Source organism: Pezoporus wallicus, unplaced genomic scaffold (genome assembly GCF_028554395.1).
Source record: "Pezoporus wallicus isolate ANWC-B61680 ecotype Strahan unplaced genomic scaffold, APGP_CSIRO_Pwel_v1 contig_12851, whole genome shotgun sequence".
NCBI lineage: Eukaryota > Metazoa > Chordata > Aves > Psittaciformes > Psittacidae > Pezoporus > Pezoporus wallicus.
This window is the reverse complement of record NW_026636999.1, coordinates 1-25,212: the sequence shown is the minus strand read 5'-3', so window position 1 is coordinate 25,212 and position 25,212 is coordinate 1. Positions and strand designations below refer to the sequence as shown.

The following is a 25,212-nucleotide window of genomic DNA, read 5'->3' as shown; positions in this document are numbered from 1 at the left end:
TCAAGGCCTCGTCCAACCTGGTCTTGAACACTGCCAGGGATGGAGCATTCACAACCTCCCTGGGCAACCTGTGCCAGTGCCCCGCCACCATAACAGGAAAGAATTTCCTCCTTATATCCAATCTAAGTGATTGGTTATAAGGAGGATAAGTGATTGCTAGTGATTTTATTAGCTACCATTGTTGTATTTAGTGTATTTTGCAAATTATAATTTGTTCTAAACATTCTGTATTAAGAAAAAATATTGTAAATATATATTTAGTCTAAGGGTCGCATACTTCAGTATAATCCGGAATCAGGGCAAAAATAGTAAAAGCCAACAAGCATTTTAGATTATATTTGCATAGGAGTGGAGAAGACATAAGCCCGAAAATAATGCTGCTATATTGGCAGCTACTGTGACTATCTGACTTAGAAAGAAGAGCATCAAAAAGTCTAAACTGACTTGGCTAAAAAAAAAAAATTTACTCCCTCTCTTCCCTTCCCAAGAATTACTGGATATATTTGATATTCCGAAACTGTGATCTCTTTAGGGTACACCACATCACTAAATTAAACATAAGATTTTCCTAGCTAGATGTTAGCAAGGGGCATAGAAGAGGGTTTTCCACCAAAATAAATTACTTTCTTCTTTCATAGGACATGGGTTATGTCAGTGTTTTACTTTTTTCCAAAATCAACCTTGCATGCTTATAGGAGAAATTTATTTGATCACTTTTTTTTTTTCCCACTTAAGGTGGGCAAAATATTGGTGTGAATCGTATTCCTCCCACCCAGTGTGACAATTGGGTACGGACAAGTAATGGAGGACATTTTGCTTCACCAAACTACCCTAACATGTACCCACCAAATCAAGAGTGCATCTATATCTTAGAAGGTACATGCTGTATTTCTCTTTTGTTGTGTTGTAATCTTAGTGTTCAATGTATAATCTTGAACTGTTAAAACTGTGTCATCTTACTGTACTGTCAAATACTGTATAGCTGTACTGGTAATATAATCAATTCTGCAGTCATTTGGTTAAACAAGAAGCTAAATTTGTTTTCTGAAGTAATAACAATACATTAATAGAAAATGCAGTCATTCAGGAATTAGCTATACGGAATAATACATACCCTCAGACAGGAAAAGCAGCATCAGATCTATTGTAATCTATGAAGGCACAGAACTACTAAGATAAAAATTGTAGCTTGTTATCTTAATATCACTTCCAATATTGCTGAAGATAAACTACAAAAGATGCTTGCAGACTGCCTTCAGCATTTACCAGACCATACTGGATTATTCAAAGTGTATTCCACAGGCAGGAAATCTTTATGCTGTCCTTTATTAATAAAAAACACACATCTTACTGCTATGGCACTGTATTAAAAATATGGAGATTTGTTAGCACTGGGGAGGTCACTACTGAAATAATGTGATGAGGACAAAAAAATTTAATTAACTAGAATAAAACCACATTCCAATGAGAATATCTTGGGTAAAGGCTGTAAGACTTGGGACACACTAATTATTTTTTCCTCTTATTAGAATGCATCCAAAACCCACTGAAGTCAGCTAAAAACGTTAGCTTAATAATCAGATTCATATCAATTAACTGAAATATTTCAAGTAACATGTTTCAGTGAGGTTTTATATGTACAGTATAGTAGTAGTTCACAGACACCCTCATTTTTGCTTGTATGCATTCATATCTGAAGTTCTGTATCTTCCCTGACAGTGAAGGCACTGGGGAGCAGATCTGTCCAGCTTCAGTGTTGGGACATACCAGATCCACTGCTGGATCTCCCTGACATGAGGCAGTTTCCATGGGGCACAGAGCCTCACAATCCTTATACAGAAACATTAGGGTTACCTGAGTGAGACCAAGGTCCTCCACAATTTCTAGCTAAAGTATTCCTACAGACCTCTGACAATATGTGCAAACAGCTACAAATGTTTTTAACTCGTGTATAAGGTGTAAGTTCTAAAAAAAGTGTTAGAGACATACAAGTAAATCCTTTTTGCATTCAGAAGAAATTGACAGTATGTGATTCTTTAATGCTGTCATTCCAGATAACCAATTAGTACCTGAAAGTTCATGTAGCTTAATAGATGACAAGAACAAAAAACACTTAAGCTATTCATACAATATAAATCACAGTTCTGAACTACAGATGTGGAAGTCTGGTCAAAAAGTAGCCACAGCTGCATCAACTCAGGATTTAGGGATCTGATCCAAGTCCTGATGTTAGGCTGCCACTTGTTCAGACTTAGTAGTCACCTGCATATTAATAATGTATATGAAGCATTTACACTTCTCTGAATATTCTAATAAAAGGTGTCTCCTGCCAAAGGATCTCCAAATTTGGGCTTGATGCTTAGGAAATGTACCAGTGAGTAGTTCTTCATAACTAACTTTTTCTTTTCCATTCTTTTCTGCATCCCTCATTGTTTTGTCCTTTTTTTATGTACTTTGTTTTCACAGAACACTGAATTCAATTTAATATTAAACCTTGTTTGAATACCTTTGCATATATGTTAGTATCTGTTACATGTGCTGAATTCAATTTATGTTATTTCTGAATTTTCAACAATAAAGATCAGCAAGCAAAAAAAAGAATCCATGAAAAAGGATGTCCTATATAATAATTTTTAAATTTTTTATTATAGTGTATCTGAGTTTTTGTAGCAGACTGCCAGATGTATTTTGAGAAGTTTCCAGTCTCTTTTTTATCTTGCTGTCTTGGAGGTCTGTTTCTTCATTATTCTGTGTCTTCATGTGCTTTTTATATAGATCTTCATTTAATCTTTTGCTCATTTTTTTATGTCTAGCTGCTCCACGACAAAGAATTGAGTTGACCTTTGATGAGCCTTATTACATAGAACCCTCATTTGAATGTCGGTTTGATCATCTGGAGGTTCGAGATGGACCTTTTGGTTTCTCCCCTCTCATTAATCGTTACTGTGGTTTGAAAAGTCCTGCACTAATTAGATCAGCAGGGAGATTTATGTGGATCAAGTTTACTTCTGATGAAGAGCTGGAAGGAAAGGGATTTCAAGCAAAGTACTCATTTATACCAGGTAAAGATGCCTAACATTCTGACTGAGTTAATAGCCATCTGCTCCCATGGAATTCTGTGATGTGTTTATGCTGGCAGTCTAGAGCTGTAATTCATCCTAAGTGCTTATGAAGACAAAGTGACAGTGTGATAGTTACAGTCTCAATCCTGCTAATCCCACAGCATACTTAACTAAAACCACTTTGAAAAACTGACTGAAGGAAATTGCATTTCTATAGTTTGCTAGAGAAGTCAGTTGATCTTGTTTGTGCTGAAGGCTTTAGCAACTTCCCTCTTTGTTACTACTCTAACTTGTACCAGTACCTCACCAGTGGTAGTAATGGAAAGAGCATTTATGTAGACAAATAGCTGGTGTTTTCAACAGTCTATCATCCAGGAATGTAAGACACTATGACAAAAACACCTGAAGCACATCTACAATAGCACTTCCAGCCAGATGCAAAGCATTTTAAATCTCCATTCTGACATGCCAGAGGAAATATCTATACAGTCCAAGCATCAGCTCTCAGTATAACTAGATTCCCTCAACCCATAGGCTCAGACAACAGAATTGTTCTTTGCTCAAAATACTGTGTGGTTTACAAGGTATGAAGAGGATAATATGCTGACAGTGCCTTTAGAAAAACAAAAGTACATCTGCTCTGTGGGGCCACTTAAAACTGGCAGGGCATTCTTTTTACAGGAAAATTTGATCTGGTGTCCTTGTGCAGTGCTTGACTGCTGTACTTCATAGATATTACACATGTATTTATCAGCATTTTATTGTCTTTTGTGACAAAGGACAATATACAAATGTCAGCTCTACTACTACTGTAAAAGTATACACAGGCATAACTTTTTAATGTCACCTTTACCCAACTGGTCTTTACCTGTATAGCACGTGAAAACACTCTACATGATTATGTGTTACCGCTCATAGAACTGTATACCTTACTAGGGATTTAGACTTGGAAACTCTTCAGATTACCACAGTGACCGGTCCACTGGAAGTAACACACTAAAATCTTTTCATAGGGTCAGTACTTATGCATTCGGTTTAGTTCATTTCCAAAGCAATTTCATTAACATCACTGTCAAAACTAACTTAGCCTAGTTCCAGACTGGAACGTAAAATATACATTTGAACTGTATAGTATTTTTGCAATAGATTGCAGCAAGTGAAGGACCAATATTTTTCTTTCCTCTACATTTACATGGAGTGTGGTAAAATATTTTGTAATTGTGAAAATGGAAGGGGACGTGCACGTACACCCCCACTCAGTTCAGAAAGAAGGTTAAGACTTTCAGTGAAAATCGGTAGTTAAATTCAGAATGTAATGTAGGAACAGTTTTTAACAGCCCATTGTACCGTTCGATTTTCCCAGAGGCTGGTGCCTGGTAGGGGATGTGATATACCCACTCAATGCCATGCTCTTTGGCCCAGGTGTCTATAAGGCTGTCCTGGAAATGAGTCCCATTGTCTGACTCAGTTCTCTCTGAGGTGCCATGTCTCCACAAAGTCTGTTTCTCAAGGCCCAGGATAGTGTTCTGGGCAGTGGCACGGGACACAGTCCCACAGACTATTACCCACTTCTGGTGATACATGTGGGCGCTAGGGATATAGATAGTAGTAGCCTGGGGAACATAAAGAAGGACTACAGAGCCCTGGGAGAGGTGGTTAGGGGCTTTGGAGCTCAGATAGTCTTTTCGTCAATTCTCCAGGATACAGGGGAGGACCTAAAAAAAGCTAGGAGGATTAGCCAGGTTAATAAATGGTTAAAAGGGTGGTGTCATAGTCAGGGGTTTGGGTGTCTTGAACACGGGACCCAAGTTTGTAGGCCAGGTCTACTGGGGGCTGGTGGAGCTGGTCTGATAAAGAAGGGAAAGAGCAGTTTTGGTAGGAGGCTTGCCAGACTGGTCAAGGAGACTTTAAACTAGATGTGTTGGGGGAGGGGGCATCATTCCATCCCAAGACACCCAGTCAGTTTCCAGCACCTATAATAAAAGCTCGGAGCAATGTAGATATATTCCAGCCGCTCCAGCCAATGAGCCGGCTTCATTTGGAGCTCGGCTCAGATGCCTCTATACAAACGCCCGTAGCATGGGAACAAACAAGAGGAATTACAGATGTGTGCACATCTACGGTGGTATGATATAATAGGCATTGCAGAAACATGGTGGGATGGCTCCTATGACTGGAGTGTTGGAATGGAAGGTTACAGGCTTTTTAGAAAAGACAGGCCCGGCAGGCGGGGAGGGGGAGTTGCCCTTTATGTTAGGGATTGGATGGAGAGTATGGAACTCTGTCTGGGGACAGGTGAGCAGTCCACAGAGAGTTTGTGGGTCAGGGTCAAAGGGAAAACAGCGATGGGAGACATGACTGTGGGGATCTGTTACAGACCGCCTGATCAAGGAGAACCTGCGGATGAAGCACTCTATAGACAGATAGGAAAAGCCTCACGCTCACAGGCCCTTGTTCTCATGGGGGACTTCAACCACACTGACATCTGTTGGAATGACGGTACGGGCCAGCACAAGTAATCCAGGAGGTTCCTCGATTGTGTGGAAGACAACTTCCTCCTGCAAGTAAGAGAGAAGCCGACAAGGAGAGGTGCCATGATTGACCTCGTGCTCACCAGCAGGGAAGGGCTGGTTGGAAATGTGAGGATCCAGGGCAGCCTTGGATGCAGCCATCACGAGATGGTTGAATTTGAGATCCTCAGAACAGTGAGAAGAGCGTGCAGCAAGCTCACTGCCTTGGACTTCAAAAGAGCAGACTTTGGCCTATTCAGAAACCTGCTTAGCAAGGTTCCATGGGATATAGGCCTAGAGGGCAGGGGGGCCAAAGACTCTCGGTTGATATTCAAGGATCACCTGCTACAAGCTCAGGAGTGTTGCATCCCAACTAGAAGGAAGCGCAGCAGGAGGGCCAGGAGACCTCCTTGGATGGATAAGGAGCTGCTGAGGAAAATTCAAATGAAGAAAGAGGCTTATAATAAGTGGAAGCAAGGACAGGCGGCCTGGGAAGAGTACAGGGATGTTGTCCAGGAAGCTAGGGACCAGGTCAGGAAAGCTAAGGCCCAGTTAGAATTAAACTTGGCTAGGGATATTAAGGATAACAGGAAGGTATTCTACAGGTACGTAGCAAATAAAAAACAGACAAGGGAGAACGTAGGCCCCCTCAGGAAGTTCTCGGGAGAACTAGCTACAGAGGATTTGGAGAAGGCTGAGGTTCTGAATGACTTCTTTGCCTCCGTCTTCACTGGCAAAGGCTCTGACCACACCACCCAAGTCTTGGAAGGCAGACGCAGGGACAGTGAGAACGAAGACCTTGGGTCCACTGTAGGAGAGGAACTGGTTCGAGACCATCTTAAAAATCTGAATGTGCACAAGTCCATGGGTCCTGATGAAATCCATCTGCGGGTCCTGAAGGAGCTGGTGAATGAAATTGCTAAGCCACTGGCCATCATATTTGAGAAATCATGGCAGTCAGGTGAAGTTCCCGACGACTGGAAAAAGGGAAATATAACCCCCATTTTCAAGAAGGGGAAAATGGATGACCCGGGGAATTACAGACCAGTCAGTCTCACCTCTGTGCCTGGCAAAATCTTGGAGCAGATTCTCCTGGAAGGCATGCTAAGGCACATGAAAAACAACAAGGTGCTTGGTGACAGCCAGCATGGCTTCACTAAGGGGAAATCCTGCCTGACCAATTTGGTGGCCTTCTGTGATGGGGCTACAGAACTGATGGACAGGGGTAGAGCACTTGATGTCATCTGCCGGGACTTGTGTAAAGCGTTCGACACTGTCCCACATAACATCCTTGTCTCTAAATTGGAGAGACATCAATTTGATGGATGGACCACTCGGTGGATACAGATCTGGCTGGCTGGCCGCACGCAAAGAGTTATGGTCAATGGCTCGATGTCCAGCTGGAAACCAGTAACAAGTGGTGTCCCTCAGGGATCGGTGTTGGGACCGGTCTTCTTTAACATCTTCGTCGCTGACATGGACAGTGGGATTGAGTGCGCCCTCAGCAAGTTTGCCGATGACACCAAGCTGTGTGGTTCGGTTGATACCCTGGAGGGAAGGAATGCCATCCAGAGGGACCTTGACACGCTTGTGAGGTGGGCTGATGCCAACCTTATGAAGTTTAACCATAGCAAGTGCAAGGTCCTACACCTGGGTCGGAGCAATCCCAGGCACAGCTACAGGTTGGGCAGAGAAGAGATTCAGAGCAGCCCTGCGGAGAAGGACTTGGGGGTGCTGGTCGATGAGAAAATGAACATGAGCCGGCAGTGTGCGCTCGCAGCCCTGAAAGCCAACCGTATCCTGGGCTGCATCAAAAGGAGTGTGACCAGCAGGTCGAAGGAGGTGTTCCTGCCCCTTTACTCTGCTCTTGTGAGACCTCACCTGGAGTACTGTTTGCAGTTCTGGTGTCCTCAACATAAAAAGGACATGGAACTGTTGGAACAAGTCCAGAGAAGGGCCACGAGGATGATCAGGGGACTGGAGCTCCTCCCATATGAAGACAGGCTGAGAAAGTTGGGGCTGTTCAGCCTGGAGAAGAGAAGGCTGTGTGGAGACCTCATAGCAGCCTTCCAGTATCTGAAGGGGGCCTATAAGGATGCTGGGGAGGGACTCTTCATTAGGGACCGTAGCGATAGCACCAGGGTTAACGGGATAAATTTAAACAGGGGAAGTTTAGATTGCATATAAGAAGGAAATTCTTTCCTGTTAGGGTGGTGAGGCACTGGAATGGGTTGCCCAGGGAGGTTGTGAATGCTCCATCCCTGGCAGTGTTCAAGACCAGGTTGGACAAAGCCTTGTGTGATATGGTTTAGTGTGAGGTGTCCCTGCCCACGGCAGGAGGGTTGGAACTTGATGATCTTAAGTTCCTTTCCAACCCTAACTATTCTATGATTCTGATTCTATGTTTCCAGCCATCCGGTGGTTGCCTCCACCTTGGCGGGTTGGTGGGAGTATGATATAATCAATCTGCCAGGCCTCCCCATATCTGTACTTTAGCCATCGTCCTCCATACCAAAGAGGCTTTAAGCGCTTGGCTTGCTTAATTGCAGCACATGATTCACACACATGAATAACCTGGGCAATAGTGTCCATTGTTAAATCCACCCCTCGATCACGAGCCCATCTGTATGTTGAATCTCTGCCCTGATGGCCTGAAGTGTCATGGGCCCACCCGGCCAAAAAATAATTCTCCGTTATGTTGCCAATCTAAGTCCATCTGAGCCACTTCAATCTTAGCAGCTTTATCCACTTGTTGGTTGTTCTGGTGTTCCTCACTGGCCCGACTCCTGGGTACATGAGCTTATACATGGCATGCCTTCACCACCAGGCTCTGCACCCGGGCAGCGATATCTTGCCACACTGCAGCAGCCCAGATGTGTTTCCCTCTGTGTTGCCAATTGCTCTGCTTCCATTGCTGCAACCACCCCCACAGGGCATTTGCTACCATCCATGAGTCAGTATAGAAAGTAATGGCCACCTTTCTCGTTCAGCAATGTCCAGGGCCAGCTGGATGGCTTTCACCTCGGCAAACTGACTCGATTCACCCTCTCCTTCAGCAGTTTCTGCAACTTGTCGTTGAGGACTCCGTATGGCTGCCTTCCATCTCTGATGCTTTCCCACAGTAGGGCAGGACACATCAGTAAGCAAGGCATATTGCTTTTTAATTTCTGACAGTTTATTATATGGTGGGGCCTCTTCAGCACGCATCACCTCCTCCTCTGGTGGCATTCCAAAATATTTGCCCTCTGGCCATTCCATGATGACTTCCAGAATTCCTGGACTACTGGAATTTCCTATTCAAGCTCATTGTGTAATTAGTGCAGCCCACTTACTCCATGTAGCATCGGTTGCATGATGTCTAGAGGAGACCCTGCCTTTGAACATCCAGTCCAGCACGGTCAACCGGGGTGTCAGGAGGAGCTGTGCTTCAGTGCCAGTCACTTCCGAAGCAGCTCAAACCCCTTCATAGGCTGCCAGTATCTCTTTTTCTGTTGAGGTATAGCTGGCCTCAGATCCTCTGTATCCCTGATTCCAAAAGCTGAGAGGTTGACCTCGAGTCTCCCCTGGAGTTTTCTGCCAGAGGCTCCAGGTAGGACCATTCTCCCCAGCTGCGGTGTACGGTATATTTTTTACATCTGGCCCGGACTGGACTGGTCCAAGGGCTACTGCATGAACTACCTATCGTTTAATTTGTTCAAAGGCTTGTTGTTCTTCAGGGCTCCTTTTGAAATCAGTCTTCTTACAGGTCACATGATGTAGAGAAGGTTTACAAAGAGACTGTAATTTGACATGTGCATTCTCCAAAACCCCACAACACCTAAGGAAGCTTGTGTTTCTTTCTTATTAGTTGGTGGAGACATTGCTGTTATCTTGTTGATCACATCTGTGGGGATCTGGAGACGTCCATCTTGCCCTTTTATTCCCCTAAATTGAATCTCCTGTGCAGGTCCCTTGACCTTACTCCGTTTTATGGCAAAACCAGCATTCAGCAGGATTTGGATTATTTTCCTGCCTTTCTCAAAGACTTCTTCTGCTGTATTGCCCCACACAATAATGTCATCAATGTATTGCAGGTGTTCTGGATCAGTCCATGGCAGATGGTAGGGCTGTGTTTCCACCCCTGAGGCAATCGGTTTCAAGTGTACTGGATGCCCCTCCAAGTACTACTTGTCTGCCTTTGACTCCAGTTCATGCTGAAGTTCTAGCATGTCCGGTATGGCAGCATTCAATGGTGGTGTGACTTCATTCCGGCCACAGTAGTCTACTGTTAGTCTCCACTCTCCGTTAGACTTTTGCACTGGCCATATGGGGCTATTAAAGGGTGAGCGGATCCTTCTGATCACTCCTTGGCTCTCCAGTCTACGGATCACCTTATGGATGGGAATCAGGGAGTCTCGGTCAGTGTGATTATTGCCGCCGGTGCACTGTTGTGGTCGCGTTTGGTACTTGTCCTTTGACATTCGGCAACCCCACAACAGAAGGATCCTCTGAGAAATCAGGCAAGGTGGACAGCTGCTCAATTTCCTCAGTCTCCAAGGCAGCAATACCAAAAGCCCATTGGTACCCTTTTGGGTCTTTGAAGTACCCTCTCCTGAGGTAGTCTATGCCAAGGATGCATGGAACCTCTGGACCAGTCACAACAGGGTGCTTTTGCCACTTCCTCCCAGTCAGGCTGATTTCAGCCTCCAGTACAGTCAACTCTTGGGATCCTCCTGTCACTCCAGAAATATAGATGGGTTCCGCCCCTTGACAGCTTGATGGCATAAGGGTACACTGTGCACCGGTATCTATTAGAGCCTTATACTTCTGTGTGACTTATGTGCCAGGCCATCTGATCCACACAGTCCAATAAACCTAATTGTCCCCTAGCTCCACCTGGCTGGAGGCAGGGCCCCTCTAATAGTGATCGCAATATTGGCCACTTACACCTTGTTGACAGGGATTAGTCTTTATCACAGGAGCTGGTGTAAAATCAGCTCTTCCATTCCATCTGGGAACCTGCTCACCAGAGACTTAAGCCACAGCTTTCATGGGATGATCATCCTTGACCTTTGTTCTCGTCTTCAATTCACGCACCTGTTCCTCCAGAGATGAGGTAGGTTTTCCATCCCACTTGCTCCTGTCTTCTCCATGATCCCACAGGTAAAACCATAGGGTGGCCCATGGCGTGTACCTCTATATCTTCTTTCTTAAGCAGTAGGAAGCCCAGCCAGTAACTCACAACCATGCAGCCGCTCACTCACTCCCTTGATTCTTCCCCACTGTTCCCAGCAGGATGGGGAGGAGAACCAAAGGAATGTAAATACAGTGGGCTGAGATAAGAACAGTTCAGAAACTAAAGTATCATATAAAAATACTACTACCACCACTAATAACAACAATGATAAGAGAGAGAATATAAAATTAAAAAGATAAGAAAAAAACAATAAACACAAGTAATGCCCAATAAAGTTGCTCACCGCCTGCTGACTGATACCCAGACTGACTCATGCAGCGATCTGGGCATTCCGTGTGACTCTCCCCAGTTTATATACTGGGCATGATGTGCTGTGTTATGGAATACCCCTTTGGCTAGTTTGGGTCAGGTGTCCAGTCTCTGCTTTCTCCCAGCTTCTTCTCCCCTCCTCACTGGCAGAGCATGAGAAACTGAAAAGCCCTTGATTGGGGTAAACATTACTTAGCAACAATTAAAGAAATTGGTGTGTTATCAGCAATGTTCTTAGACTAAAGCCGAAACGCAGCATTGTGCCAGCTACTAAGAAGGAGAAAAATAACTGTTAGAGCTGTAGGGTATGTTGGAGAGTCTCAGTGTAGAATTCTTTTAGTCCCCTAGGACAATCGCAGAACCATAGAATGCTTTGGGTTGAAGGGGCCTTAAAGCTCATCCAGTTCCAACCCCCTTCCATGGGCAGGGACATCTTCCACTAGACCAGATTGCTCAAGGCCCATCCAACCTGGCCTTGAACACTGCCAAACAAGTACATTTACAGAACAGAAATCCAAACGGAAAAATCTAATCTCCAAATAAGATTTTTTAGTATGGAAACCATCTTGTTCTGACGTTGCCATCTTGTACTAGCCAAAAGTGCCATATGATAAGGGTTGGTTGGTCCATGTCTGTTCCCCCCAGGCCCTCTCTTTTTTTTTTTTTTTTCCATCTGACTTGATTACTGGACTGTTAAAACTGGAATATATCTATGCTAAAGCTCCTTGTAAACAAATAGTACAGTCACCTTCACATCATCACTATGATAATATTTCCCTTTTAAGGAAGAAATAGATAATTTTAAATCTATGTTTCCTTCTATTGACATCAGTGGGAATGTTACCAGCAGGAGCAAAACATGGTAAGAGAAGTATCAGCTGTAGCTGTTACTTTAAGCCTACTTAACTTGTGGATTTTGGAATGTGAACTGATCAGTAGAGGTTCAGGATTAAAGCCACATCCTAGCTCAGTCAGCCTACGCTGGCCACAGAGTTCCACCTGCCACTGAAATACCATGTGGTGGCCAGTAACACAGACAGGGAATTAGACTTGCTGAACAAATGCACAGATCCAGGATGATAAATCCCATTGACACACAGATCTAGTCTCCAATGCCATTAAGTCATTAAGCATGATCAAAAATGTGAAAAATCATAAACCCGTCATCATAAGCCTAATTTTTTCTTTGCAGAAAGGAAAATAACTGGATTGTTTGGACAAATCACCAAAACTCATGGAACAAATATTGCCATCACATCAGGGATAGTTTTAGTACTTCTCATCATTTCAATTCTAGACTTGGTAATCCCCAGATAAACAAAAGGAAAATTAAGTATGTTTATTTCATAGAATCATAGAATAATAAAATAGTTAAGGTTGGAAAGGACCTTAAGATGATCTAATTCCAACCCCCTGGCCATGGGCAGGGATACCACACACTAAAGCATGTTCCCCAAGACTCTGTCCAACCAGGCTTAGAACACAGGCAGGGATGGAGCATTCACATCTTCCCTGGGCAACCCATTCCAGTTCCTCTCCACCCTTACCCCTGATTTTCTTACTTTTATTTTTGTACTAAGGTCATAAGGACCTAAAACTAAGCCAGCTAGAGCGATTTATCTTACAGAAGGATTCTCATTATGTTCTTTGGGCGTATTCTGACTAGTTTTTGTGAAACATTTACCGGAGTTACTTTCTATTGCTAATGTTACAAAGCCATCAAACAATGTTATTTAGAACTGATTTTAGTTAAAGAAGGGTAAAATTTTCAGTGAAAATTGGTAATTAAATTCAGAATGTAATGTAGGAACAACATACCGAATAGCGATTTTTGGTGTTTTGCTGGAAACCTGTGCTGTCAGTATAGAATTACCTCATTCAGATAAGGTCAATCTTTGTGGAATAGTGTTATCTAAAAAAAATAAAAAATCTGTCTCTGTACCCTGCAATTGATTCAGTAAACAATTTTTATTGTGATATAATAATAGACATAATCTTCAGATTATACTAAACCTTGAAGTGAATCTTAAACACTGATAGCCCGTGTGATTCATTACTTCTTTCTATTACAGATCCTGACTCTACTTACCTAGGAGGTATTTTAAATCCCATACCAGGTCTAGTATTACAGTAACAATTTCTTTATACATTAAATTTAAAATTAATATCATATTGAATTTGACAGCAAGGTATATCTTCTCCCTAGACTGCCAGTTTGAACTCTCAGGAGCTGATGGAATAGTACATTCCAGTCAAGTACAACAAGAAGGAAAAACAAAGCCAGGGCAACCAGTTGACTGCATATGGACAATTAAAGCTACTCCGAATGCTAAGGTGAGTTTCATTCATATCATTCAACATATAATGGGTTTCTAAGTCATTAGTAACAGGTAATAGTCACTAGCTGTGATTTACATAATGTCTCTCTTTCAGTGAGATGAGTGAGTTACCAGTGGCTTAGGAAATCCAGATTGTTCCTGAAATTAAATTTATAGAGCAAGTCCACAGTCTTGACTTCCTATTATTTGAAACTTAAAATTCAAAATAACTGTGAACACTGTTCAAGCAACAGTTTTCAAGGGCATTTGACTTGGACTCTGGTTTTATTGGAAGACCGCAGGCAAAGATGCTAGCTAACAGCTTTGATAAGTTCCCTTAAATCTTGCTGCCACATCTTAAAATTTTGCCTCCGGTGGTTCTATTGGAAAATTTGGTTCTGTTCAGTGTCAAAAGAACATGTACCTGCTCCTCCTCAGTGTAATTCACAATCCAGCACCTTAAACCCCACTTTCATCAGTAGCCTGAGCTAAAATGAAAGGCTTTGCCTGGAAGCAGCTAAGGAATTGTCACTCTTCTTCTGACTTGGCTATAGCATCACGCCCTCTTAAAGTGCCACAATAAAATTTGCTAGAGCTTTTCTGCCCAAGCCCTAAAGGGGCATAGTAACTGTTCAAGCCAAAAATCAGCATATGTTACCTGGGTACCTGGTATTTGTGATTGTGCCTGCAGATCTAGAGACTGCTTATGAAATCATCACTATCTTATGCTCATTAAAACAACTTGAGCTTTATTGTTGGTCAGAGAGAAGTATAAAATTCTATTCATAATTCCAAAATACAATATCTATAGCCTGTTCAACAAAACCCGACAGCTATATGTTTCAGACATAGAATGGTTAATAATTTGAGTTGCACTGAAGAGTACATAGTTTTTTCTTCCATATAGTATACACATCTTTCATTTTGCTCCTGTATGTGTGTTAAAGCGCATATCACTGCTTGCATGTACACAAGAATTAAAAAAAATATTTCTAAGCAGTAGCTGCCAAGATGACAAGCCTACTCTATGCCTTCTTACATACCCTTAATGGTTAACTAACCAGCCCCGTTACCACAAAAGACAGACGAATAAACTCTCTAAGGCTCGATTTGGAGTTTTAGAAAACAGGAATTCCTTATTGCAGCGCTGGTGCACACACACGTCATTTTGCAAAGGTGAGCGTGCCTGGAGTCTATAAGCAGCATCCATATATCCAACAAACTTATGCATATTTACAGCCTTTCTGGGAAATGCTTTACATATTCACTAGATTTCCTGGAGCTAATTGTAATATTTGCATTTTAATTACGCATGCTCTTCCTTGCTGAGTGGTGGTTTTGAGGGGTCTCTGGTGGTTGCTGACAGTCTTCCTCCCTGTGTCTGCTGATTGACCTGTGTGCTTGTGCAGGTGCAAAAGACTTGTGGATTATTTAAAAACTCTCTGTGGTTTAGGTCAGTTTGTTCTTATTTGTTCCTTATCTTGAAGAACTGGCCCTATATGTCTTGGTTACTCCTTTCTTATCTTCAAAGGCTGCCCTTTTTTTATACATACCCCAAGGCCGTACTGGCCTATCTTGCTCTTAACAGAGTGGTTTTAATTTACAACTTAACATTTTAGCTTACAGGCCTATGAACCAACTTCCAAATTAAAAGTTCAAAACCAGCAACCTAAAAGATAGTAGTAAGAGGAGAAGACGAGAAAGAAACTAAAACTTCGTTAATATATTTGAGCATTTGAGGAAGTGACTCAACTCATGGAGCCCTATACTAAGTAATAGTAGCAGTTCTTCCGGAAACTGATTTGTAGTACTCGCTAAGAACTTGCCAACAAAGTTTAAGTTGACAAGCAGGTATTCTTTATTGCAGCACTGGGAGACACGGGGGATAGCCCTTCCTAGCTTGTCTCAGCCAAACCTCAAACAGACTGTGGTTATATTGTTGCTTGTCATACATATTCATTTAACTGAGAACCGCTTTACGTAATTCCACACCCATTTCCGCATGCGCACAACAATGTGGTAGTGGTCTTTGGGGGTCACTTACTTCTTCCAACAATCTTCATCACTTTCTGGCAATCTCTGAAGAATGTGCAGTAGATAATGCTTACACCAGCTTAACTGGTTCAGTAACACTGCAGGCATAATCATCTCGTCCTTCGGTTAGCTTAGCCACAGCACATCCTAGACATCTGCTAGTTTCAGATACTCTTTATCTACATGTCCTGTTTTTCTGTCCTGTTTTTCTTAGAATTATTTTTGTACTAAGGTCATAAGGACCTAAAACTACGCCAACTACAACGATTTATCTTATACAAGGATTCTCATGTTCTTTGGGTGAATTCTGACTAGTTTTTGTGAAACATTTACCTGAGTTACTTTCTATTGCTAATGTTACAAAGCCATCAAACAATGTTATTTAGAACTGATTTTACTTATTTACAAAAGATTTTGTACTTCCTTGTCTCAAAACAATAATAAAACAATTTCGTCCCCACATTGCCTTTTGAGTGCATCAGGCCTTATGCTTAAGCACTTCAATAAATTATTGAATGTTGGCAGAAGGCAGAGTTATGGTTGGGTCAGCCCTGAGATTAGATCATCACCCTAAATTATAGAGTTAAAACATTACAGAAAAATAATTCTTACTATTAAAGAATCATAGAATAGTTAGGGTTGGAAAGGACCTTAAGATCATCAAGTTCCAACCCCCCTGCCATGGGCAGGGACACCTCACACTAAACCATATCACCCAAGGCCTTGTACAACCTGGTCTTGAACACTGCCAAGAATGGAGCATTCACAACCTCCCTGGGCAACCCATTCCAGTGCCTCACCACCCTAACAGGAAAGAATTTCCTCCTTATATCCAATCTAAACTTCCCCTGTTTAAGTTTGAACCCGTTATCCCTTGTGCTATCGCTACAGTCCCTAATGAAGAGTCCCTCCCCAGCATCCCTATAGGACCCCTTCAGATACTGGAAGGCTGCTATGAGGTCTCCACACAGCCTTCTCTTCTCCAGGCTGAACAGCCCCAACATTCTCAGCCTATCTTCATACGGGAGGAGCTCCAGTCCCCTGATCATACTCGTGGCCCTTCTCTGGACTTGTTCCAACAGTTCCATGTCCTTTTTATGTTGAGGACACCAGAACTGCACACAATACTCCAGGTGAGGTCTCACAAGAGCAGAGTAAAGGGGCAGGATCAACTCCTTCGACCTGCTGGTCACACTCCTTTTGATGCAGCCCAGGATACGGTTGGCTTTCAGGGCTGCGAGCGCACACTGCCGGCTCATGTTCATTTTCTCATCAACCAACACCCCCAAGTCCTTCTCCGCAGGGCTGCTCTGAATCTCTTCTCTGCCCAACCTGTAGCTGTGCCTGGGATTGCTCCGACCCAGGTGTAGGACCTTGCACTTGACATGGTTAAAATTCATGAGGTTGGCATCAGCCCACCTCACAAGCGTGTCAAGGTCCCTCTGGATGGCATTCCCTCCCTCCAGCTGTGAACCACACAGCTTGGTGTCATCGGCAAACTTGCTGAGGGCGCACTCAATCCCACTGTCCATGTCAGCGACTAAGATGTTAAAGAAGACCGGTCCCAACACCGATCCCTGAGGGACACCACTCGTTACTGGTTTCCAGCTGGACATTGAGGCATTGACCACAACTCTTTGTATGCGGCCATCCAGCCAGATCTGTATCCACTGAGTGGTCTATCCATCAAATTGATGTCCTTCCAAGTTAGAGACAAGGATGTTATGTGGGACAGTGTCGAACGCTTTACACAAGTCCCGGCAGATGGCATCAAGTGCTCTACCCCTGTCCATCAGTTCCGCAGCCCCATCACAGAAGGTCACCAAATTGGTCAGGCAGGATTTCCCCTTAGTGAAGCCATGCTGGCTGTCACCAAGCACCTTGTTGTTTTTCATGTGCCTTAGCATGCCTTCCAGGAGAATCTGCTCCAAGATTTTGCCAGGCACAGAGGTGAGACTGACTGGTCTGTAATTCCCCGGGTCATCCATTTTCCCCTTCTTGAAAATGGGGGTTATATTTCCCTTTTTCCAGTCGTCGGGAACTTCACCTGACTGCCATGATTTCTCAAATATGATGGCCAGTGGCTTAGCAATTTCATTCACCAGCTCCTTCAGGACCCGCAGATGGATTTCATCAGGACCCATGGACTTGTGCACATTCAGATTTTTAAGATGGTCTCGAACCAGTTCCTCTCCTACAGTGGACCCAAGGTCTTCGTTCTCACTGTCCCTGCGTCTGCCTTCCAAGACTTGGGTGGTGTGGTCAGAGCCTTTGCCAGTGAAGACGGAGGCAAAGAAGTCATTCAGAACCTCAGCCTTCTCCAAATCCTCTGTAGCTAGTTCTCCCGAGAACTTCCTGAGGGGGCCTACGTTCTCCCTTGTCTGTTTTTTATTTGCTACGTACCTGTAGAATACCTTCCTGTTATCCTTAATATCCCTAGCCAAGTTTAATTCTAACTGGGCCTTAGCTTTCCTAACCTGGTCCCTAGCTTCCCGGACAACATCCCTGTACTCTTCCCAGGCCGCCTGTCCTTGCTTCCACTTATTATAAGCCTCTTTCTTCATTTGAATTTTCCTCAGCAGCTCCTTATCCATCCAAGGAGGTCTCCTGGCCCTCCTGCTGCGCTTCCTTCTAGTTGGGATGCAACACTCCTGAGCTTGTAGCAGGTGATCCTTGAATATCAACCGAGAGTCTTTGGCCCCCCTGCCCTCTAGGCCTATATCCCATGGAACCTTGCTAAGCAGGTTTCTGAATAGGCCAAAGTCTGCTCTTTTGAAGTCCAAGGCAGTGAGCTTGCTGCACACTCTTCTCACTGTTCTGAGGATCTCAAATTCAACCATCTCGTGATCGCTGCATCCAAGGCTTCCCTGGAGTGTCAGATTTCCAATGAGCCCTTCCCTGTTGGTGAGCACGAGATTCCAAGAGTAGTTTCTCAAGCTTCAATTCTGGCAGAATTGTGATGATAAAATCTATTAGATCTGATATGGTGCAGTCTCTTGAGAAAAATAAGCATAGACATTTTTAATTTCCTCAATTAGATTCTGTCACAAAAGTAATTTTTTAAAACTGATACAACTGCAGCAATGAAAGAACTTTTAAAATCTGTGTAACAGATATTTACACATACAGAGAATAGTTCTACTAAAAGCATCCTCGTTTATTTTTAGCTTCCCTTGTAATTTCACAGCAGATACATAAAGCCAAACATTAAATGCAAATACCATCTCTCAGCCCATATACTAGCATTTAACAGCTCACACCCATGTTTGTGAGATAAGACATCAGTGGAAGACAGGTTCTCAATATAGCTGAGAACAAAGACAGCAGAAGTAGAAAAAAGGGAATAAAAAAATGGATACTGAAAATCACACAATAGTGAGATGAAGCATGAGATCGTATGGCACAGGCTGCACCTTTTCATAGTGTGCAAGGGGAGACAGAACTGGCAACCTGCCTCTGGAAAACACTGGAAAGGAAAAGCCAGGGTGTTTTGCCTGCCTTTTCCTGTGCTCACTCTTTTGCCATGCTTTCAGTAGAGCTTGTTAAGTGTTTGTAAATCTTTTTTTCCCCCAAAGTTGGTTGGTTTTGGTTTAATGAATTCTTTACAATTCAGTTTTAAAAGGCTTTGGCTGTAGCTGAGGTTAAAAGAAAGATGATATGGGAAAAGGACAGAAAAATAGGTAATACAACAGTAGTAAGCGTGGTATTCATCTATGCTTGTCTCCCCTGCTTCACAAATTAAACAAGAGCTGGAGATGTTTGTCATTAGTCAGATGCATGAAAAATTATACTGCGCAAAAGGTCCTTAGCATCTGTAATAGCAGCCTGAGATGTAGCTGTAGGCTGTACTCACTCAAAACACATCAAGTCTAGACTCAAGCTTATCTGAGGAACATACTGAAGACCTTGTGGGTAGAAGGCGCATCTCCTCTCACACAGAGCAGGAGACCTCTGTCTTCACATGGATAGATTTCTTCTCTGTCAAAATAATGGCTATCTGAGGAATTTTTAAAGTTTAAGGATAGCCTTTGCAGCATGCCTAGGTAACTGAGTTTGAGTTACACAGTTCATCAACTTCCCCTAGAATTTTAAGAATCCCAATACAACCATTCAAGAGATGAAAAAGGCCTGTGATCTTTTCACGTAATCTTGCAGAAGTTTCCTGCTCTGGCAAAATAAATTGTTTGTTTATTTTCCAAGTGCCATGTTGGTCTTCCAATTTCTTTGCTGCGTACGTTCTAACACATATGCTGCCTTCTCTTGGATTAGATTCCTGCTTTTGGAGGAATTAAGATTGGCTTAATTTATTAACTCTTCCTAGAAAGCCAGTTTACTTTTCTTCTGCTTCCATTTTTATTCAAATTACTCCTGACTTTCATGGCTTGTGTCTTCCATAACAATGCTACAATTCAGTAATTAGCTTTCATTCTGAAGCAATAAATTTCAATTTCCTTATTTTTACTTCAGAGCTTTCCTGACTAGACTCCTTCCCTTATATTTTAACACTGCTGTTAGGAATTAAAAAGAAAGAAAAGAGAACAGTCAAAATACCATTAACATTCTTTCAGCACATTTATGTGTTTCTCATATCTCTTCTAGAGTAATAGGTTGCACATGTAGCAGAGCTGCTTAGGGCTTTCTTCAGCAAGTATGTTGCTTTACCTTTTTTTTTTTTTACCTTTTTTTTTTCTTCCCCCCCCCCCCCCAAGGGGAGTAGAAACATGAGAGTAAATTATTAAGTAAAGATTGTTTTGGGGAAGGGGCCAAAGCAAAACAGACACTTAAGACAAACTTTAAGTAATACTCCACATTTACATTTCATGAGAAAATGTAAGTTTAAAAGTGCTGTGCATTGAGAGTTACACATGTGTAACGGGACAAAACATCTCCGAGATTTGCTAAGAAATACTGTCTTCTCTGTATTACTTTTCCTAGAGACATTAATTTCTCTTTTCTAACAGATTTATGTACGATTTCTCGACTATCAAATGGAGCATTCAAATGAATGCAAAAGAAACTTTGTTGCTGTGTATGATGGAAGTAGTTCTATTGAAAACCTGAAGGCAAAGTTCTGCAGTACGGTAGCAAACGATGTCATGCTGCAGACTGGGATGGGTGTGGTGCAGATGTGGGCAGATGAAGGCAGTAGGCTAAGCAGATTCAGAATGCTGTTCACTTCATTTGTGGATCGTAAGTAGATTTTAAACTGCCTATTCTCCTGGGATCAGGGTACTTTTTCAGGTATATTTTAGGAAAAGCATCAGCTATATATTATGCAGCAGGAACACATGAAAAAGGTTGTTTCCATTTCCTTCATGTACTGGCATCTAAATTAAATACTTGCTTTATTACAGTTATAAGCATGGTTCCTGAAGAAAGGCTTTCCTCCAGTCTTAAAAGGTTTATTTTTCATTTGAATTCAGTAATAATACAGCCCTAAGCTATGTCATTCTCACAAAGATTTCTACAGATGAGCACAGGCTTACTTAAAGAAGACAGCAGTGGGACTGAAGTGTGCTCTCCCATTAGCCTTCATCTTCCAGTTCTCTGCCAGATACCACAACAGGCTCTTCTCAAGCCCATACTGGATGTTCAGAAGGCTAGAGAACACGTGTGACCCTGCAGAGTCTGGATCTGGAAGTACACCCACTCCAGCTATACCTAAGCTGCTACCTCCTTCTCAGCTGCACATGGCTTGGAGCGATCCCACACGTGCTCCCTTAGGAAAGTCCAGTTGTGTTGCACAACTGTGGATAAGCAGTTAAATTCAAATTTATTTAAGAAGGCTATATTAAAAGCAGAGCTGTAAATGCAAACTGGATTTCTGTTTGTATCTCATAGCCCAGGGTGGAGATAGTCTTTATTCCCATTGTAAATGAAGACGTTTCCTGAAAGTGAGATTTTCTTTGAAGTGCTTTCTCTCTGAATTTACTGGAATTTTTTTGCCTCACATATTTATAAAGGACAACATTGTCCACATTGCAGAACCTGAAAATAAGTAGCATCTTCAGGACTAAAGTAGACTAAGTTCAGAACTGCAGAGAAGATCTGCGATACACGGGGAGAGCTGAATAAAGCATATCTGCCACTTCAGGAAATCAAACCTATGCTTGTGTCAAAGGTTTTCAAAAGACTCACTCTGCTTGAAGAATAAGTAGTACAAATTTGCTGTCAAAGAAATACCTTTCTCGACAGAACATGTCTGTAGCCAGTCCTGAAAGGGATCCTGGTCACCACCTTACAAAAAAGTTTAGGTTACAGATAAGAAGTGGATTTTATATTCTGTTCCATAAAACAGTAATTTTTTAACACAGGTGAAAAGTTACTTTCTGTAAAACAATCTTTCTAAAAAGACTGACAGAGACTTAAGAGAAATATCTTATTGCTTACTTTGCCTACATGGTAAAATAATGATTATTGCCTAGATGTAAAATAAACAATTGCATGGGTCAAACTAGTCTATTGTTTAAGCTACAAGAGGCATTTAGTAAAAGTTACATATTGTGCTTAAAACTGGTATTTACTGCAATTCACAACTTGCAAAAATTGAGAACTGCTTTTCCAGTAGCATTTATTTCAATGCAATTATTGATATTAGTGGTAGTGCAAGTTATTCCAGCTTCCAATCTAGAAAATGCTATGAATTTTGCCAGGGAAATTATCTGTTTATATTACAAATACTGGAGTGGGGTTGGGTTTTTCTTCTGTTGCGTTTGGGTTTTGGGGGGTCTTTTTGTGGTGTTTTTTTGAGTGCAAGAGGTTGAAACAGTAACTAATCCTAAAGTTAGATAACTTTGTTAACTTACAATTTTAAAGCAACTCAAAAGTCATTGGCAGAAGAAAACCTGAAAAGGTATGTGGTTATTATTATCTATGTTCTAACTTCAAATAGCATCTTTATTGGATAGGGCAATTGAAAGGTATGTGTCTGAAAAATGTTTCATGTATTTTTAAATCATAGAATCAGAATCATAGAATAGTTAGGGTTGGAAAGGACCTTAAGATTCTCTAGTTCCAACCCCTGCCATGGGCAGGGACACCTCACACTAAACCAGGGCACCCAAGGCTCTGTCCAGCCTGGCCTTGAACACTGCCAGGGATGGAGCATTCACAACTTCCCTGGGCAACCCATTCCAGTGCCTCACCACCCTAACAGTAAAAAACTTCTTCCTTATATCCAGTCTAAACTTCCCTCTGTTTAAGTTTGAACCCATTACCCCTTGTCCTATCACTACAGTCCCTAATGAAGAGTCCCTCCCCAGCATCCTTATAGGCCCCCTTCAGATACTGGAAGGCTGCTATGAGGTCTCCACTCAGCCTTTTTTACTCCAGGCTGAACAACCCCAACTTTCTCAGCCTGTCTTCATACGGGAAGTGCTCCAGTCCCCTGATCATCCTCGTGGACCTCCTCTGGACTTGTTCCAACAGTTCCATGTCCTTTTTATGTTGAGGACACCAGAACTGTACACAATACTCCAAGTGAGGTCTCACGAGAGCAGAGTAGAGGGTCAGGATCAAAGGAAGCTCCTACCAGAAGTGGGGTAAGCAATTTTTCTAACTGAAAAAAAAAAAAAAGTGAATCCTTGCTTATCTTATTTTCAGACCATGAGGCTATTTTTGTCTTCTACCTTACTAATGATTTGTAATTATATGAAGCCAACCATGAAAATGATCAGTATTTCTGAAAAAAATTGCATAAAAGTACTAATTGTGCATGACAGTCACCTAACACATGCCTAGAGCTTTTTGCAGAATCGACTTATGTTAAAAATCAATGTATTTGATTTCTGGCTTGGTTCAGTACATGAATAATGCTAGATACAAAGAACACTGAACATTGCACCAGCTGTTATGAGAAGAGTCCAGCTTGGGTGACATAGCCTAGTGTGAGATGTCCCTGCCCATGGCAGGGGGTTGGAACTAGATGATCTTAAGGTCCTTTCCAACCCTAACTATTCTATGATTCTATGATTCTATGTCCTTGAAGCCCTGGAGTGGCTTCAATCATTGTGACACAATCAATCATTGTGACTTTTAGACTTGGTAATCCCCAGATAAACAAAAGGAAAATTAAGTCTATTTGTCCCATCTTTATAAACTTGTGAACAAAAGCCATCCCCAAAATACGGTAAGGAGACTTCACAGAAATGTAAAATAGAGACTGTACTGGCAGATGGAGAAGCAGCAACAGAATGCATCATCCAAATATACAGAAAGATGAAACAAATTCCCCTGTTCAGGGGAAATAAAGGGAATGTGTCTTACATCGTAACTCTTCCTCTGTGCCTCCAAAAGAACTACAACTCCATACAGATCCATACTGGAACACCAACAGATACACATGTATCCATGATAACCACTCTGGACACAAATTTCATAGTCCGTCCTTTATGTCAGAAATACTTCAGTAGGTATTGTAGCCTTTTACATACATAGCCTTTTTAAGCTATTCTGTTTAAATGACAATCCTATTTACCCTTTATAAAGTAAAGCTTGTGCAGTCTTTCTTTCCAAATTCAAAAGGAGAACCTGCCTACTCCCTTTTTCTGTCACAGACTCTGAAGCCTCACAGGAGGAGTGAGAAATTCTGTATTCAGGACTAGTCACCCTCCTCTGCCGTACCCTTTGGGTTTTGTATTGTGCTTCAGAGAATCCAGACTGCTCAAGAGAAAATTCCTTCTATGAAACCAAAGAGTAGAACATCTACCATACATCTTTGCTGTTTAATGTATAACTGACTCCACTGATAATAGACATTTCTATCAGAAAAATGCCACATTAATGAGACAAGGAGAAAATAATTTTCTTGTCCGGTGCTCTGAATCCATAAAGAATTCCCTATGAATATTACAGAACATACTGAAAAGAATTACTACTATTTTTTAGCATATTTTTTTTAATGTCAAGGAGCTATACCAAACATTCACAGAAACAAAATCTTTAGGGCAACTTTCTACTTCATTTATTTCTTCAAATTTCTAAATATATATAGACAGATAAAAAGCTAAACTGTACTCTCTCAATCCCTGCATTAGATCTAATAGGAGGATCTAGGAGCTTTGATTCACAAGCAAGAATGACTTAGATGCCTCCAGTTTCTGAAATCTCTTACAATTACTGAAACAGTCCTCCAGAAGCTGAAATCTGATTTGCCTTGAGATATTAATGGGCTCTACAATGCGTATGTTCAGGAACTGCTTCACAACATCTACATAGCAGATGCACAGCAGACTGAACAAATATAAACTGATTTTGAGCATACAATTTTTACGTATTTAAAGCCAAGTATTTTAAAACCAAGTATTAAAGCATTATTTTAAAGGCAAGTATTAAAGCCTTCTTCCATTATCTGTGTTGTGACTGTCTCTATCTGCTACCCATTTTGAGAGAGAATTTTTTTTGTAGCATTGGTAATGCCCTTGTCAGAAACCATATAGAGGGAGTAAATCATCCAGTAATTAGTGATGTGCAAGAAAAGTGCTTGTGTTTGAAATGGAGATAAAGAATTAGTATGCATGTTAAAAAAAAAAAAAAAAAAAAGCAAACAAAAAAAAAACCAACAAACACCCTGCCCCCCCCCCCCCCCGAAATTTACTAATTTTATTGCAGTGCATCAATTACTGAAAATTCCTAATGTTTTCTTTCTCTTCTCTCCTGCAGCTCCCTGCTCAGGCAACACTTACTTCTGCCATAGCAACATGTGCATCAATACTTCTTTAGGGCAATGAAAATCACTGCACTGAGGTGAATATTATACAAAGTATAGCCTTTGTGAGCTAGGCTGGTCAATTTGCCTTTCAAGA

At 41.9% G+C, this 25,212-nt stretch overlaps 1 protein-coding gene across 1 annotated transcript; it reads left to right on the top strand.

Moving 5' to 3' along the window:
* The first annotated feature begins 409 nt into the window (after positions 1-409).
* LOC130595723 (neuropilin and tolloid-like protein 2) lies at positions 410-25,137 on the top strand. Its single transcript, XM_057402711.1, has 7 exons — positions 410-876; positions 2,336-2,374; positions 2,814-3,062; positions 13,130-13,153; positions 13,264-13,391; positions 20,371-20,599; positions 25,070-25,137. The coding sequence occupies exons 1-7, from the start codon at positions 837-839 to the stop codon at positions 25,135-25,137; spliced, it is 777 nt and encodes a 258-aa protein (XP_057258694.1). The 5' UTR covers positions 410-836.
* The last annotated feature ends 75 nt before the right edge of the window (positions 25,138-25,212 follow it).

Excerpts from the sequence above, each read along its gene's own strand:
- LOC130595723 (XM_057402711.1), top strand. The coding sequence starts at position 837 with ATGTACCCACCAAATCAAGAGTGCATCTATATCTTAGAAG. Across the intron at positions 13,154-13,263 it reads TGACTCTACTTACCTAGGAG|ACTGCCAGTTTGAACTCTCA; the intron begins GTATTTTAAATC and ends TCTTCTCCCTAG. Across the intron at positions 20,600-25,069 it reads GTTCACTTCATTTGTGGATC|CTCCCTGCTCAGGCAACACT; the intron begins GTAAGTAGATTT and ends TCTCTCCTGCAG.